Raw genomic sequence first — 16,297 nt, 5'->3', positions numbered from 1 at the left:
ACACACTCTGGCCCTTAAACACTGCTCTAAAGCTTCTCCCCGAACTGTCACGATAAAGGGTCTCAAGTGTGCCACTTCACGTTCAGCAGAGCCAGTTCAGAGAGAGTTACCTTGAACATAACTACTGTAAAAATATAAACTTGATGGCTACATACATGATAAAGGTTAAAGCTGGTGTCCCAGTCAAAAGGTCAGCATCTTCATCGGTTTATGATCCAGGTGGAAGACAAGAAAATTAAGAAACAGCGTTGTTCTTGTATTGCAGTGTAACTAGTTAATCCTAGTATCACTTATGTGTGATGAACTTTTTGGCTGTTTAGTTTATAATACTTTGACAAGCATGCTTTGTTTTTTGTATTTTCAAACAGTATGTTTGACTTTAAATGTTACAAGAGAAAAGGCCTTTTGGATAAGGACTAACCAATGTGTGTGGCGAACGTAACATTATCTAGAATAAAAAGTTTGGCTAAAACTTCCCAAATCCAATAAAGAACAGGACAGAGGAATAGTAGCCTATACTCTGATATGGTAACATTTAGGACCTTCCACACACACCTTCCACATAGTGGGTAAAGACTACACAGTGGATGTGTTGTCTCAAACAAATATTTTTCTTTTAACCTGTAACTAGTTAGGGTTGTTAATCTATGATAGGACAATTGCTGATTTGGGGAGGAGTTTAGAAAATGGTCAATTCTTCAAGGACTTCCTGATGTTGCTAATTTATTTTCTAAGTGAAACGAATTAACATTAACATAGTTGCATGTTTTAGCTCCAGATTTACGCTGACCATGACTTATTGTTTTTTTCTTCGAAAAACGTATAATTTGCTCTGCTATAATATATAACATTCAATCCTCTCGATTTATTTCACAGTGAATAATTCATTTCAAACACCTCATTTTAGTTTTCCAAAACTTGCTTTCCAAGACAACAGTCTTGAAAAAAAGGAATTCGCTACTCTTTTCATCGACAGTGTCATTTAATGAGAGGCACTTACAGTAGACTCTAACACAATTAGGTGTCATGACAACCTCGGGAAGAAAATTAATCTCTCAAATGAAATTGGTCTCAGTGCTCAATATGTCACCCAGTGGGATGCAACTTAATTTCTATTCATTGACCCTCCATGAATTAAAGCTCATTTCCTGAACGTGTCGCTTCTCAGAGGCTCCCGCAGCAGGATGCAGGCTTTCAACTGTACCAGCTCAGAAAACCTTCCCTTCTTCCCATTTGATTCAAGGATTAGATCTGATTAAAGATTTGAGCTGGACAACCTCTGCCGACAGCCTTGCAATCTCCTTTTTTCCCCAAGACGTCTTGTCAAATTTACATAAAGCTGATGGCATTTTGGCTACTGATTCTCCCACATTTCATGGGCTCGAAAAGGATGGGTTACAGCACATTTGAAAAAAACACTTTAGTCATAGAACTAGGAAGTCATTTGTTGACTGATGTATTGTTACCAGCAACTGTTGCTTCAGTGAATAGGTCAACGGCATTGTTAGCTTTAAAATAACATTCTCCTATTGTCATTGGCTTGTACCTATCTACAAACACTTCTACACTCTACACATCTTGTCTCAAAGGTCATGTTACTACTTAATAAAATTATTACTGTTCAACAACAAGACAAAGACATGTTTTTCTTTTTCCCTTTGGTGGAAGTGTATTGTGTAAGTGTGTATGTAAACATAGTTTTGACAGCAGGTCCCAAATGAAGAGAACCATGTGCCACACAAGCAAAGAAAGAATACAACCAAACGCCTTATGCTCTCATAGTCCACATCTAGGACAGGTCGGCAGCAATAGAAAACAAGTAATACATCTTTTTGTTTTGCGTAGTCATGAAAATATCTGTTTTATACAAAAATTAAATACAGTTACAGTATGTTACAACTTTTTTTTCTCCATACAGCTGAGCTCAAGCATGACTACAAAGCCTCTGAAAAAGAAAATAAAAAAGTACTAGATTGGTACTAGTCAAGGGGCTTGATAATAATACATGTGCAGCATTTGGCAAAACAACAGACACCCTTCAGCAAAGTAAAATCACCAGAGTCACCAAAGCACAGGGAGGACAAAGTGGGGGCAAAGGGAAGAGTAAGGGAAAGAAGGGAAGAAGAGGGTGAAAAGTAAGGAAGGAGTCAGTGAGGCAAGATATTTTAAGATGTCCCCGTCCACATTATTTTTTAATAACTTCAGATGATCCTTAGAAATCGTGTGTCTAGTTTTGTACAGTTTGCTCTCAGAATGTGGGTAGCTCTATCCGTGTCTCCAGTCTGCCTTTAATGAAGTATCAGCCAATGACAATCACACAGTGAGGGCTCCAACTGCTTCCTCTGTGACATTATAAGACAGCAGTGACTTCACCAAGCCTTTCATAAATCCGTCTAGCATTCACTGATAGCAGATCAGTGCACAACCTGTTGCACTTGTAACACTGTCGCCCACAACTGTGGCCTTGGATATACAAAAGAGTTGCTTATATTGTATGCTGAGCACATTGGCTATCCTTTGTCCTTCATGTCCTTAAAGTTGACAGTTAAGTCTCAACATATGTGGTCTTAGGGTTTTGGTTGAGGATGGGAGGCCATTCAGGTCTCTCAGCAAAGGGAAACAATCAATAGTGGGAGCACTACGAGGGTAAGAGTGAGCTGGCGGCTGATGGGGGGATGATGGAAGGAGGCCTGTCCAGATAACTGGTCATCACACTCCCCGGGGCCCTGGCAGTGAGCTCTCTCGCACAGGACGCCCGTGAAGCCGGGGGAACAATGGCATCGCTGATGGTGGTGGCACGTGCCACCGTTCTGACAGCGCAGCATAGCGTTGTCACACACCCGAGCTGTGGAGACAAAGCAAAAAGGGCAGGGGGGACAGGAAGGGGTGATTAATAGATCATGCAGTAATAGGGCGGCAGCGAACATCAACAGGCAAGTTCACAGGCCACAAGCTGCCTCTTCATGTCCTGTCTGCATCGCTCTGTTTCCTTAGAGCACAGTTGACACATTAGGGAGGACAAAGCCAAGGACTTTTGTGTAGGAGTGCGCAGAGGATGAGGAGACAGATAATCAGGGCACATACTGTATGACCATTAGAGCCCGTGAAAACCCTTTCCATAAATGATTGTTTGTGACAAAATAACACAGACAGGCATTTTGTGGATTTATGGATATTGTAAGGAGCACCAAAGGTACTTTAGAGCAAATAATCCTGGCAAAACAAAAGAGCAAACAAACCATGGCAGTGATGACATGAAATGAATGATTAGTGAATCAAGGGATGCCAGATTATTGTGAAAAAGCCCCTCTGTGCAGGACAGGAGAATAACATTGTGCTTCCCTCTGGCACAATGACAGAAGAAAGAGGAGAAGACATGGGATGAAAATCTGGCTTCACCTACAACACCACTACCTTTAAGATGCAAATAAACATTTCCAGGTAATTCACGAATTGCTGTTATTTTCTTCTTTGACCTTACAACAAATAATACAACCCTCGTAAAAGAAAAGGACCTAATATCCACAACTGCGTGGCACTGTGTGGTTTTAGTGGCCACCAAATATTCTTTGTTTTGATATAGATAGACTGATTAGGACTACATAAGCTAATATTCACATTTCCAGACAAAAACTCACGACTCAATTATCCCAGGAAGCCCCTCTGCTGGCAGAGGTGAAATCCTGGAAGAGGTAATATTTGCCAAGAGATTTCAGTGTAATTGGATATCTCTCCTTGCATAAATAGTAATCACATTTTTGGTTTTCAGTAATTTCTCTTATGCATCAGAATAAACTCAACAAATAATCATTGCGCCTGCCAAAAGTAATTAAAAAGGCATTGGTCTTGCATTTAACTTATATATATTATATAATATTCCCATTCCCTTCATACAGACACCACTGTTTTTATGAGGCTTAAATGGAAAATCCACCTGTGAATATATATATGGTTTTATATGTTGTTAATATGACATGTGTATTTACAGTGTAAATCACTCTTGGTGAGATTTGGTGTGACAGCCTTCTTGTGTTTAACTGTTTATGTATTTATAGAAAGACTGATAATGATAGCAGTATAGGAGCAAATATAGCAGTTCTTCCAGTCAGTCAAACTCCTTAGTTAAAATGCCACATGTCTTTGGGCTGCGTTGCATGATAGATTTCTCCCTTTATGATTGTTGAACAGTGGTGCAAAATAATGAGTCTGGCAAGAAGCCACTGCTCTTTGATTCAGAGGCACCAAAAACCTGACATTTTGATGTTTTAGATAATTTTTTTCAACTATGAAGTTTCTATGAATTGATGCTGAATAAAATTGGCCAGATATCTAGCATGCCAAATATCTGGAGGAGTTGGCCGACTCGACATCCACATCCAGCCAATGAGAACAGGCAGCTTGCAGAGCAGGCAGCTACTTTTTATCTGCAAAACACTTTTTACTCACCTCCAGCTCTCTCTGTAACTCAGACAATCCCTGCTACCTGTGCTAATCCATTCTTTCACCCAAATTCTTTGTCTTTATAATTGCTATCTTTACAGACAACAGCTGTTTTGTGTGTAGTGTGGCGACATTTCCCATTTCACGTGTGTTTTCTTGAAAAAACGCAGTTTGGAGACCAGCATGGGGTGACAGAGCCGCTGTCAGCTCGTGTAGCGTGTGAGCCACTGTCTAATATCAGTCACATTGTGTAAACACTACAACCACTTCAAGACTCCCGTCACAAGACGGCAAGTTGTGTAGTCTGAACAGCACATTGATCTGCCAACACTGAAAGTCGTGTAATCTGCACGAGCATTTAGCAGCACACAAGTGTTGTCAAATTAGGCTTTGTCACTTTAAAAGGGTAACCTCTGACCCTGAGCTGTAACGGACTGTGATGTTTATTTTAAAAGAGGCCTCCAATATGTAGATGCCTATCACGTTTCTAAAATTGTAATTGGTTAAGGGGTGGGCCTAACAGGCAGAGCAGATAGGAGTTATGGGTCAGCCTGCTGATTTCAGTGTGTTTTTCTCTGGAGGTAACTTAGCGACAAGCTGCAGAAGACAGAAAGTGTAATTCAATTCATATACAGTGGGTCAGTAGCCTGGCTAGTTTATAATAAGTTTGTCACACTGCTACACAGTTTTGTGTCGTGTACTGTGTGTAAGAGCTACACTAGTAGCAGATAGCAACAGCAAGCTAACCTCAGACAAACACTGCCTCACTAACAGTGCCATGATGTCACCTGATAAGCACCTCTGGCTTTGAGAGAGACCATCCTGTTACTGTTTTCATCTTCATCTTTCTGAGAGGATTGCAAAACATGAGAATAGCAGGAGTGACCTGGACGAGTCTGTGAAACTAGGCTTAACGTTACTTTAAAGGGTAACCCTCACAGCCCAACACGGGCGATCCATTGAGCTGCATAACAAACAGGTGGAGGAAAGCCTGCTAGGAGCTATGTGACAGTTGGATCGTAACATTTATTAAACTCCGTGGAAAACGTTAAACAACACTGCAGGGCTCCAACCAACTCTGAAAAACTTCAGTCATCCAGATGTTTGCCCAGAGGATAAACCACCATGCCGCCTTTCTCCTCACGTGAGCCCTCAGCTGTGGTAAGTGAAATCATCTTTTATCATCCTGACTTTGTGCGGCTGCTACGTGCATGGGACAAATTGTTGTGCTGAATCGATTGATACTAGGCTATGGATTGGGGTTGTTGTCATGATGTTGTTGTCATATAGCCGCTTTCATGCTGCTTTATTATCCAACATTATTATGCAAATATCCTGGCTTGTTGCGTTGTATGAAAGGTATGGAGCCGGGTAGGGGATATATCTTGGTGGACATTCTTTCCGTTTTAATTGCAGGATCTCTGTGGAAAGTGGTTATAGAAAGGGTGTGAATCTCTAAAACGTAATCTGTGTGCCTTGTTGTTGACCTCAGTTGTGTTGAGCTCACTGCTGTTTGCTTATAGCCCTGTAGTCTCATTTGTTCTGAGCTTGGTTTTGTCGGCTTAAATATTGCATTCTAATATTGCATTGGATTTTTATGGAACTCAAAATGTTAACTGAACTGGTTTTAGTCTATGGACATTAGACAATTAGTAACATTAACTATAAAATAAGAAACAAAAGTATATCGGTCTGTGATTCCATAACTCATACTTTAACGTAGTTTTCAACTAGTCTATATACTGCATAATAGAATTCCTGAAATTCAGTTATGGCTTTTGGTTTTAGTGTGTCACCCCAGGTTTTTCAGTGGCCCCATCTGGCCACCCCTAGGAAAGGGAACTCCAAACATCGTCTCATTATACAACCCTGTTGCAAAATGACAAATGAATGTACCTTTAATTTTGTACCTTGTCAGGTGGAAAGAAACACAATTCCAAATAAATGGTACTTGTGTTGGTTGGACTGTTTACTAACAAGTTCACCAACTTCAAATCTTATAATACGTCAAGGTTTTGTTCATAGTTTGTTTCTACTGGCCGCCCAAAAATCAGTGTTTGCTGGTTTAATTTTACTTTAATTGAAATGTTTATAATCAAGCCTAACCCTAAACCAAACCTGCCTGCAAAACACTGTGTGTAATCTAGCCCAGCCCAACTATGTCTCAGGCCCAGACAGTGTTGGTCCAAGTCTGACAGGATCAAGACCTCTAGTCAGTCCACTCATGCCCAACAAAATGAAGACATTACTAGAGCAATAGTGTCTGTACTTGAACTCTGCATGCATGAAAATGGACTCCTGAATCACAGAGTGCTGCTGCACTGTCCTCAGTGGTTTCAAACAGTAATGGCCCTCTGGTTACATCCCAATCAGTCATGTCAAAGCAGCTTTCACATTTTATAGCTAATGGAAAACACATGCTCTGTGTGTTTTGGTCTAGTCTCCATTGTCTAGTCTACCCATTAACTTTGTTGCCTATTGCTGAAGGATAATCTGTGCGTCCTACAGCAGACCCTCAGGACCATTGTCTTACTAAAAGCATCTTTAGCCCAATTAGTTTGCTTATCCAGAAGCTTAAGCCTGTGGTGTCTTTGTGGAGCCACAGGGCCCTGCTGCCATGACAAAATAAAGTGTAAAATAATTCAATTATTCTGTATCACTCAGGAAAAAGCTCACATAGTTACTGGGTATGTGTGAAATAATAGAAACGTTGTAGTTTTGTCTATTATAGATAAGCTGTCAGTGACACTTTATGTTAATACAACACAGGGAGGTCAATTTGTGATTTAGGGGTATTTTACTTAACACAGTATGGTGTCTAATAAGTTGCATTTGTGCATGCATAGTAATCATCATTTAAACTTTTAAAATTTTTTAAATGTGACTATAATCTCACATGAAATAGCCAAAACTGTACCTGGAAATAGAACTAATGTTTAAAAGGCCACTTCAGAGATTTTGTAATTGCACTTAAAATTAGGAGACAAAATCAAAGCAGCAGAGCCTGAAAAATCATTAGGTTTAGTCTCAAGCAGACTTCGAAATACAGAGAAGAAGTTAATGGTGCCACTGCTTTTTTTCTTTAACCATTTATATTTTCCTGTATTTAGGTTTATGAAATAAATACTAGGATTACAGTAAAGCATTTGTCAATGTGCATTTTTATTTGTGCATAACAAGCATCCATGCGTGGGAACAAATGTTCGTAATTCTCATAGGATCCTACGGGGTCCTATACCACTTAATGGCTTCACCGCCCCCTTACCATGACGTCACAATGGGGTATAATCGCCAAAGACTATTCACATTTTTACATATTCAGTGAACACATGTTAGCAAATGATTTGTTCACTCAGATGAATCCCCTCCTGATTAAACTGTTTCACAGACTGAGTAATACTCTCTGTGACGAGTACACTGAACTTGTGTGACGTTTCCCTTTAATAATAGATAATAAAATACAATATCATGCTTTTTGAATGATTTTCTACATACAACTATATTTTACATAGGGGAGTCGACAAATTTGCCCTGTGTGACATCACTCAGTCTTGGACTTGTGCTGGCAGCAAGTGAGAAGACAGCCATTCGAATCCTGGCTAGGCACCAGTGTACTCTCTTTGAAACATATGTGCACCTAACACCTCTGTCAGATGTGTGATATTTTAGCAGTATAACTGTTATGACAGATCCATCCATGGGTCTTGGTGTCGCACGAAGCAACATGGAGAAAATTCATCAACAGTAACAGCAACAGTACAACAGAGATAGATAGGAAAGACAAACAGTATTGCTGCTTGTGGGATTGGAAGCATGATGCAATTGAAAGATTTCTTAAATTGTAATTTTGTATTGTCATACTGTATAACATTCTACAACACACTACTAATATAAAAATATTCTCAAATATTAGACATATTGTTACTTCTATTGTGACTTTTTTAGAGGATCTGGCAGTCTGTTTATGTCAAACATACTCGGACACTGTTGTCGGACACTGTGCGACTAAAGTCTCTGAGATACAGCAAAACACAGCATGATATCAGGTTAAAAGTCACAAATCGATGCTCTGGACTGTAGCTCCTGTCACTCCTTTTTGTAGAAGATCTAGATCTTATGTGGTATAAATATGTTCTATGGATTACCCAACCTTTTAAAATGCATCAAATATTAACAGACCTGATATTACATAAGTTTGAAGCCTGAAAGGGAGTAATAGTATTAAAGATCCCCTTTTTTTACAAGAAAGACCCCGGAGAGACATCAGCACCTCCATTTAATTACATACAGGGGAAAAAGCTTATTCATAGTGATTAATTTAATAGTTTTGAAATGCCTTTATAACTATAGAATCACCAGTGCAATTAACTATAACTGGAGACAGTTTTCAGATACAGGATCTGCTAATTATATTCTCTGAGACAGAATAGTGTTGCTTCAATTACATTGGATCAATATCTTTTGCCATGATGTCAGGGTAAGGTGAAACCAGCGTTCAGCTATGTCTCCTGTCATCATATTAACATTAGTTGAGACTCGAGGCTCTGAAGTTCAGTATGTACTGCAGGCTGCACAGTACCACTTGACAGTGGCAGGAATAAAAAATACTGCATCTGAAGACAGAAAGTACCAGATTGTCCTTTTACTCAAGTACAAGTCCTGTGTTATTAAATGCTCACAGCTGGAATTGGAATTAGAAAGTTACATTAAAGGAATAAATCAATTGATTTATTTTTTTTGAAATATTTTTTTTCTTGCTGAAAGTTAGATGAGAACATTGGTACCACAATCATATATACTAAGTTACAGCTAGCAGAAGGAAGAATTAAGCTCACTAATTAACATTGGATTGTGTTGGTTTAATCTGTAGACAAGGAAATGTTAAAACTGACAAGTTGTGGTTTTATGGGGAGTTACTTGGTGTAACATTCTTGGAAAACAGTAGCCAGATGCAGTGACTTCCTATGGGGTTTTACAGCATGTAATAAGATACACTGTGTAAGCTTTAGAGGTTCTGGTATGCATATTTCTGAACAGGGTCAGGCTAACTGTTCCCAGTATTAATGCTAAGCTAAGCTAAGCATGAAAACAAACAAATTCTTACTTTAAAATATAGCTACTTTTTAAGATAATTTAAAAAATACTTACAGAATATCCATTATTGTCCATGCTGCTTTACTGTAAATATTATGTATTAACACAAGAAGCAATGCATATAGTCATTAGTTTTATTTCATGGTTTCAAATTCAAGATGTCACAAAGGTATTTCTGTTTTGCCCTTCCCACCAATAACATTTTCAATTTAACCATGTTTAGGTTAGATTTAAACAGGAGCTGCCTTTTGTAAAGGCAGTCTCCCCTACACAGGGACGTTGACAGAAGGTCCGGCTACATAATGATATTCATGTTTTTTGTCCAGGATAACTTTTATATGGTAGTAGGGCTGGACAATAAAACAATAACAATAATTATTGCGATATAATTTATTTTCAATAACAATATAACAAATGTTCAATAAAAACTCAATAAATGTTGAAAAACTTGAATCATACATGAATAATAATTTTTTATGGAGATATTTATTTTGCTGAGGGAAAAAGGACTGAAAAAAGCATTTACTTAATTTTACTCATGCATTTGTTGACAAAAATTTGATAATAATTGTTTTGAATGTTCTACCTCAAATTTGTGAAGTGATCCACTGTTTGGCATCAAGTGTTGCCCATAAAGAAGAGTTTAAACCACAGTTAACTATCTGGTTTCTTCAAATTTCACTGAGGAGCAAAAATCAGCCTTTAAACTCGAAAGAACTAATAATTTGATATTTATCATGATAATTATCGATATCGAAAGATGAAACTTTTTAGCGCACTTTTTAACATTTTTTGCCATACAGTCCAGCCTTATCTAATAGTTATTAACAAAAATTGTTTTACACTACAGCAGACAGTTAACTTGAACACCAACTGTATGTCAAAGCAGCCACAGCAGCTACACAGTCAGCCAGAGGAACTAATGCATGAGAAGGAGATGAAGAGAGAGAGACAGCGCCTGGACAAGTGTGACCCGTGACCAGTTCATCACAGGTTATAATAATGCAGCGCAGTCAGGATACAGACATTTCATAGAGGAGACGACAAGGATTTGTCTGTCTGTCACTTTTAAGAGACGGCAGTCTACAGTGGCGTTTGGACACTGCACCACAGAACTGTAGAGGCTTCATTGTCAAAGTACATTTTATATCATCTGTCCATATTCGCACGTTTCCTCTCTGAATACAAATAAGTCAGGGCCCTTTGGAGGAGGGGCCTGTTTCAGTTGACACCGGAGAAACATAGCTAAGCCCTTCTCTGGATTTAAGAGTGTTCTAATTCAGCCATAGTACTAAACCTGAAACAGATCCAAACAGTCCATTAATTGTAGTTTATCAACCCTCCTACACAAAGTAATCTCAGTCCCGGCTGTTCTCATCTGTAACACCACAATGGTGGAACAAGCTACAACATGCCATCAGAGCAAGGGTGTTCCTCTCTTCACAAACTTCAAAAAGCTCTTCATCTCTCTCTCTCTTCCGGGAACCCTTCCTCTTCTGACACCTCTAACCTCTAAAATGCACTTCCTGTACTATTCTTCTTCTATTCCAATCAATTGTATTGATTTCACTATTTTGTTAACTCTTACTTCTTTCCTTAGATATTTACCCCATTGAGGCTGTACGTGCTATTACTAGTGTTTATTACTGTTCTTACTAGTATATGTTGTCACTTGTAGATCTCTTACTGTATTGATGGTTTATTGATGCTTGTATGTTGTTCCTCAAACGTTGGGCGCTTTGGATAAAAGCTTCTGCCAAATGAGAAAATGTAAATATAAATGTATCAGAAAATGCAACTACTTTGATAACTGATTTTAAAGTAAAATCTTCAAGCAAAAACTCAAAACGTTCTCTGCCTCCAGCTCCACAAAATAAGGATTTGACATTTAACAATGTCACCTTTGATATTTTGACATGTTTGATATGCCAAACTATTGATAGATTAACCAATATGATTTGTAGATGAATTAATAGTGCAAAAAATCATCAATCACAGCTTGTTTGTTTCAAAGATACAGCTGATGGAGCATACAATGTTTCTTCTCCTTTTAAAGGATTTTGCCTGTGAAAACGCTGACATGTACTACTGATATTAGGTGTTTAGAAGTGCTTACTAAAGTGCAGCCAACACAGTGCAACTACAAGTAAAACTAGACATGATTTATATGGAAATGATGCAGATTACACAGGAGCAGAACTGGTCGTAATCTACTCCAGTGCAGTAACTGGTTTCTTTTCACCTCTGACTGCAGCGAACACTGGATTATTTTCCTAGGTGCATTTTGTTCCCAGCTTTGTGAGTCCAGAAAAAAGAAGGAGATGCCCTCCTTTAATCGTGGAAATCCTGAATGTCTTCTATTTTTTTTTTTTTTTTTTTTAAATCTTCTGGCTGTGAGAGCAGTGGTGCAGATGCAAGTACATAGGATATCTGGGCTTGAGGATTAGCTGGAGATAGCTGGAGATCAATCTACATAAACCCCCCTGGAGCCTCCTCTCTCCTTCGCTCTCCTTCTCCTCTTTCCTTTTTTCCCTTGTGAACATGGCAGAAAGGGTGCATCCCCAGAGAGCATTCTGGGTATTTAAAAAGAGGGCATGATCAAAGGGGTTAGGAGGCTGGGGACTCTGATCATGAGGCAAGTGGTCCATTCCCTACAGTGTTCTTACAACAAAAGGCCTGCCTTGTAAAGACCAGCATGTGTTTGTGTGCATGCAGGATGAAAGAATCTGGGCTTTGGGCAAGCAACCTACTGCGTAATGCTATTTGCATATTTTACGTGACACTTTAAAAAAAGAATTGCCAATTAATAAGCAATCAAATCTTTCTATGTATTGTTAATGTCATGCTGAAGTTACAAAAGCCTATAAGCCTACCTTGGTTACGATTTGCAACACCAAGAGATGAAGCATTTGCTCGATCTGTGTAAAAATGGGAAAGGTTATATGTTACACTGAGTTATCATATAATTCATGCTGTTATGTAGTTAAAGCACAGGGACAGCATGCATAGATTTTGTTTTATTTTCTTCAATAATCTGTTTGTTACCTAGGCTGATTTGCCTCAGAATTATTGGAAAATGTCTGCCATGTGTTTGGAGTAGTAAATGGACTAATGTAGAATAGTGTGCATGCAGCTTAAATGACTGAATCTTCCACAAGACAAAGGCAGAGACATGTACATACAGTATATGTTAGCTGCCCTTGTTATCCAGTATGAGGAGTCACCTTCAGGCATCAACATGCGTAGAGATGCATGGTGGGAACCACGCCTTCATAAAAAATGCAAAAATGCAAATATCTGTCTGTGCACTAAGAGCAAATATTCTAGTGTGGTAGGGAGAAAATGATTCTCAGCAGTGCCTGCTGATACATTGGCCCAAACATGCAGGTCTCCTACAGTATTTTGTGAACTAGAAAGTAATTTAATCTTAAGCTATACTAGTGTTTTTGCAAGTTCTAGGTCTACTTTTTAAGAGTTTTAAGGTATTTTGTGCTTTAAAACAATGGATGCCTGGAGGGTAGGTCACCCTTAAGGCAACCATTGTTTTCCATTGGTCAGTTTTCATTAATTTCTGTACAATATAAAAAAACCTCTTGTGTGTAATTCAACACAAAGTTTATAAATGATCCATGGTCATTACATTTCTAAAGTATGACACAGGACAGCATGGTTTGCAAAACTGAATATGAACTGGCGACAACAAGAAAGATCAAGTGAAGTCCTTTAAAATGTTTTTTAAACATTTTGTCAATGGAATGAGAAAATCCCATTTGCTTCAAATGGGATGTTTAATATTAATTTCAAGATTTTTGAGACTGTCACTATTAAAACAGAGTTCGATTCATAAAAGCAGGATATTAAGATTTAAGTCTACATTAATGCCTTCTAAGGATGGATTTTGGAAAATATACTGGTGAATGATAATGGTAATGCACGGCACAATGTCTCACACCAACATCATCAGTCAAACAAGAGTTAGTCATCACTGAGGGAGGAAGCCATTAGTCAGCATGCCAATTTAAAAAGCTTGATCAACTTACGCACTGGTCCATGATTACTGGGAATACCTGCAGAAAGAACAAAGAAACGCATGTCATTTTACTAAAGTCACGAAACTGCAAGGCAAAACATTTTGGTTTGTGTTGTGCCTTGAATAATTCAAAGCCCACCAACACTTCTCCAATTGGTCCACTGTGTCCACTGATTAACAGCATCCACTGCACTGCAGAAAACCTGACCACTGTGCGGTCCAACACCCATCATCTTCTGATGATAATAACAGGTCTGCCAGGGATGAAATGTCAACAGAATCAAAATTTTAATACAAAAAAATGTTTCATTACCGTTTTCATTTATGTTTCAACTGTTTGTTGTCCTCATTTGCTACTGGCTTGTCTTAAAAGGTAGATACCGGTCGTTTTTCTGTGTCATCTTTGAATCAACAAATCTCTGAATCAAACCAGTCAAACACCATTGGCAAATAATTCAATCCAATCAAAGAAACTGAAGAATAACAAAAACACTTTCAAACATTTACCTATGATTGTCAAAAATTCTGACACACATTGTGTTGTGCCACAAGGAAAAACATCATGCTTTTTGAAGCACTGCGAGCTGGAGTTGAGTTTGGCAACCCTGATGCAGCCTTTGTCTAAAACATATGTGTTATGTGTGGCTGTGGATTCACCATCTTTGTGTTACTTTAATGTAATCAGCAGGTAAATCCTACCCCACAATTAGGGCAATTTTTGGTCCTTTTTTCAAGCTTTATCACTTTGTCCTTCTGTGACTATGTTTTGGTGGGGTTTTCATATAGCTTGCACCCCATTCATCACTTCATTACCAGTTTGGGGCTGTCACAACAACCGTTGCACAACACTGCAGCAGCAGTAAAAGCACAGATTTTAAGCTCCAATTTGCCAAAAAAGCAAGCAAGCTGTGATTCCTTACTAATAGTTGTTCTTTTAGAGAAATGGAGGGCAAACAATATTGCCCTTTAAAGCCAAAACACATTCTACAGTCTGATCAAACTCTCAGCGTTGGCCCCTCTTAACCTGTGAACCTGCTTTGGAACACAAGATGAGTTGACGCTCCCTGTAAAGTGGACTGTCAACATAATTCTCGAAGTGATTCCTCTTCTGCTCTGCCGGCAACTTACAGATTTTTACCTCCTTCTTTTAGGGAAGCCTTGGATTTGAATCACTCTCAGTCATTCTCTGCTGCTGACTGCTATGGCCCATAGCAATGCCGGGCTCCGTTTTTAGCTCTAATTTATTATCTGAAGGCTCACGTATGTTCATATATCTGCATGTGCAGGGATTAGAATATGTAATAGACCTACCTGTGAGATAAATGACTTCTATGATTAAAGAGGAAGACCTGATGACAGATGAAAGCTATTAAACCATAATTACATTTTGCACGTTCAGCATATTTGTCTTGGTATGAGAGCTGTATGTTTAATATCCTCATAGGAAATATGAGCTTCATATAATGAATAAAGGCATGTTGAGGGACCTGGGCCTCACTTATGCGAGAAATAGGAATAATTCAAGACAAAAGTGTGTTCATTCAACACCTGGGGGACCAATATTTTTACGTCACTTCCATGTGCTACATTATTGCATTTTATGCCATTGCCAAACAAGTGTTAATATTGCTTTTGATATGGCTAGACCTTGTTTTCATCAGTTCAGTGCAGATGCGGCCAAGTGTTGGATTTTTTAATAACGGCCTGTCAATCTGACAGTGAGCACCACAGTGCAGGGAGACTCATAACACAGAAGAGTTTCAGGGGTAAATCCAGCAATATCTCCTTAGAGTTCACAAACGTTCCCATAAACAAACTCAACACATGCATGGCATGCATGCACACGCGCACACACACACACACACACACACACACATCATTTTGTGCAGATACATGCATACACAATCACAGTTTTATAAGACACGTGGTCATACAAATGACTATGTGATCCTCCAATTCATCATCAACAAGTAGCCCAAAGACGAGCAAGAAAAAGCACCGTTACAGCTCAAACTCAGCGGATCAATAGCAATATAATATCTCTGTACAAATCTAATCAGAGCACCATGTCCGAGAATTCAAGTCAGACAATCAAACTGAGCATCTGAAAAACCTGCTGTCAATCCCAGCAGACTGCTGCCATGAAAATATCTGACTGTAAGGCTGAATCAGTGTGAACGGAGGACCAGAGGGCTAGATCTTCCACCATCTGGCCTCGCCTGGCCGTCCACCACCACATCCCTGAGTGGCTCTATTAGATTTATTGAGGCAATGAGCCCCCTGCCTCAGGCATGGGATTTGATAAATGTGACTCAACTCCTATCCAAGATTATAATGGGGATAATGCAAAAGAGCACCTTCTGCCTCAGAGATACCATGTGAACAGGCAGAAAAATAACCAGCATTAGTTCGCACTTGTCATGGAGCTGAGGTAGGAATAATACATTCAATGTTAATGGACTGGAAGGACTGCTATTTATGTTTACTTAATACTGAATGAATGAAACATAACTTGATATGTCAATTATTAAGTCCCTACTAAAGAAGCAGGCATGAAGTGGATCTCTAAATAACAAAATTGGTAATTTGTCGCCACTGCCTTACGAAATGACCCATATAACAAAATATTTCTCAGGGTTGTCAGGGTTTTCTGAATCTGCTTCATAAACGTACATAGACGAGAGGAAATAACAGAAAGAACTGGAGTTTCTGTGGAGTTCTGAGTTCATTCAG

The 16,297-nt window shown here is 38.9% G+C and overlaps 1 protein-coding gene across 1 annotated transcript in view; it reads right to left on the bottom strand.

The window, feature by feature from the left end:
• Positions 1–1,649: 1,649 nt before the first annotated feature.
• Positions 1,650–16,297, bottom strand: part of LOC119901835 (netrin-G1-like) — a 71,173-nt gene continuing 56,525 nt past the window's right edge. Inside the window, exons 5-7 of the mRNA XM_038717544.1 lie at positions 13,575–13,601; positions 12,408–12,452; positions 1,650–2,845 (exon numbers count right to left, since the gene is read on the bottom strand). Of these exons, the coding sequence (XP_038573472.1) occupies positions 2,607–2,845; positions 12,408–12,452; positions 13,575–13,601 (311 nt within the window). The 3' untranslated portion in view covers positions 1,650–2,606. The remainder of the gene's footprint in view (positions 2,846–12,407; positions 12,453–13,574; positions 13,602–16,297) is intronic.

The sequence above is a fragment of the Micropterus salmoides genome, unplaced genomic scaffold, assembly GCF_014851395.1.
Source record: "Micropterus salmoides isolate LMB-PRFRI ecotype aquatic unplaced genomic scaffold, ASM1485139v1 Ms_hic_scaffold_14, whole genome shotgun sequence".
NCBI classification, from domain to species: Eukaryota; Metazoa; Chordata; class Actinopteri; order Centrarchiformes; family Centrarchidae; genus Micropterus; species Micropterus salmoides.
Note: the sequence above shows the minus strand (reverse complement) of the source record. Positions and strands in the feature narration are given on the sequence as shown.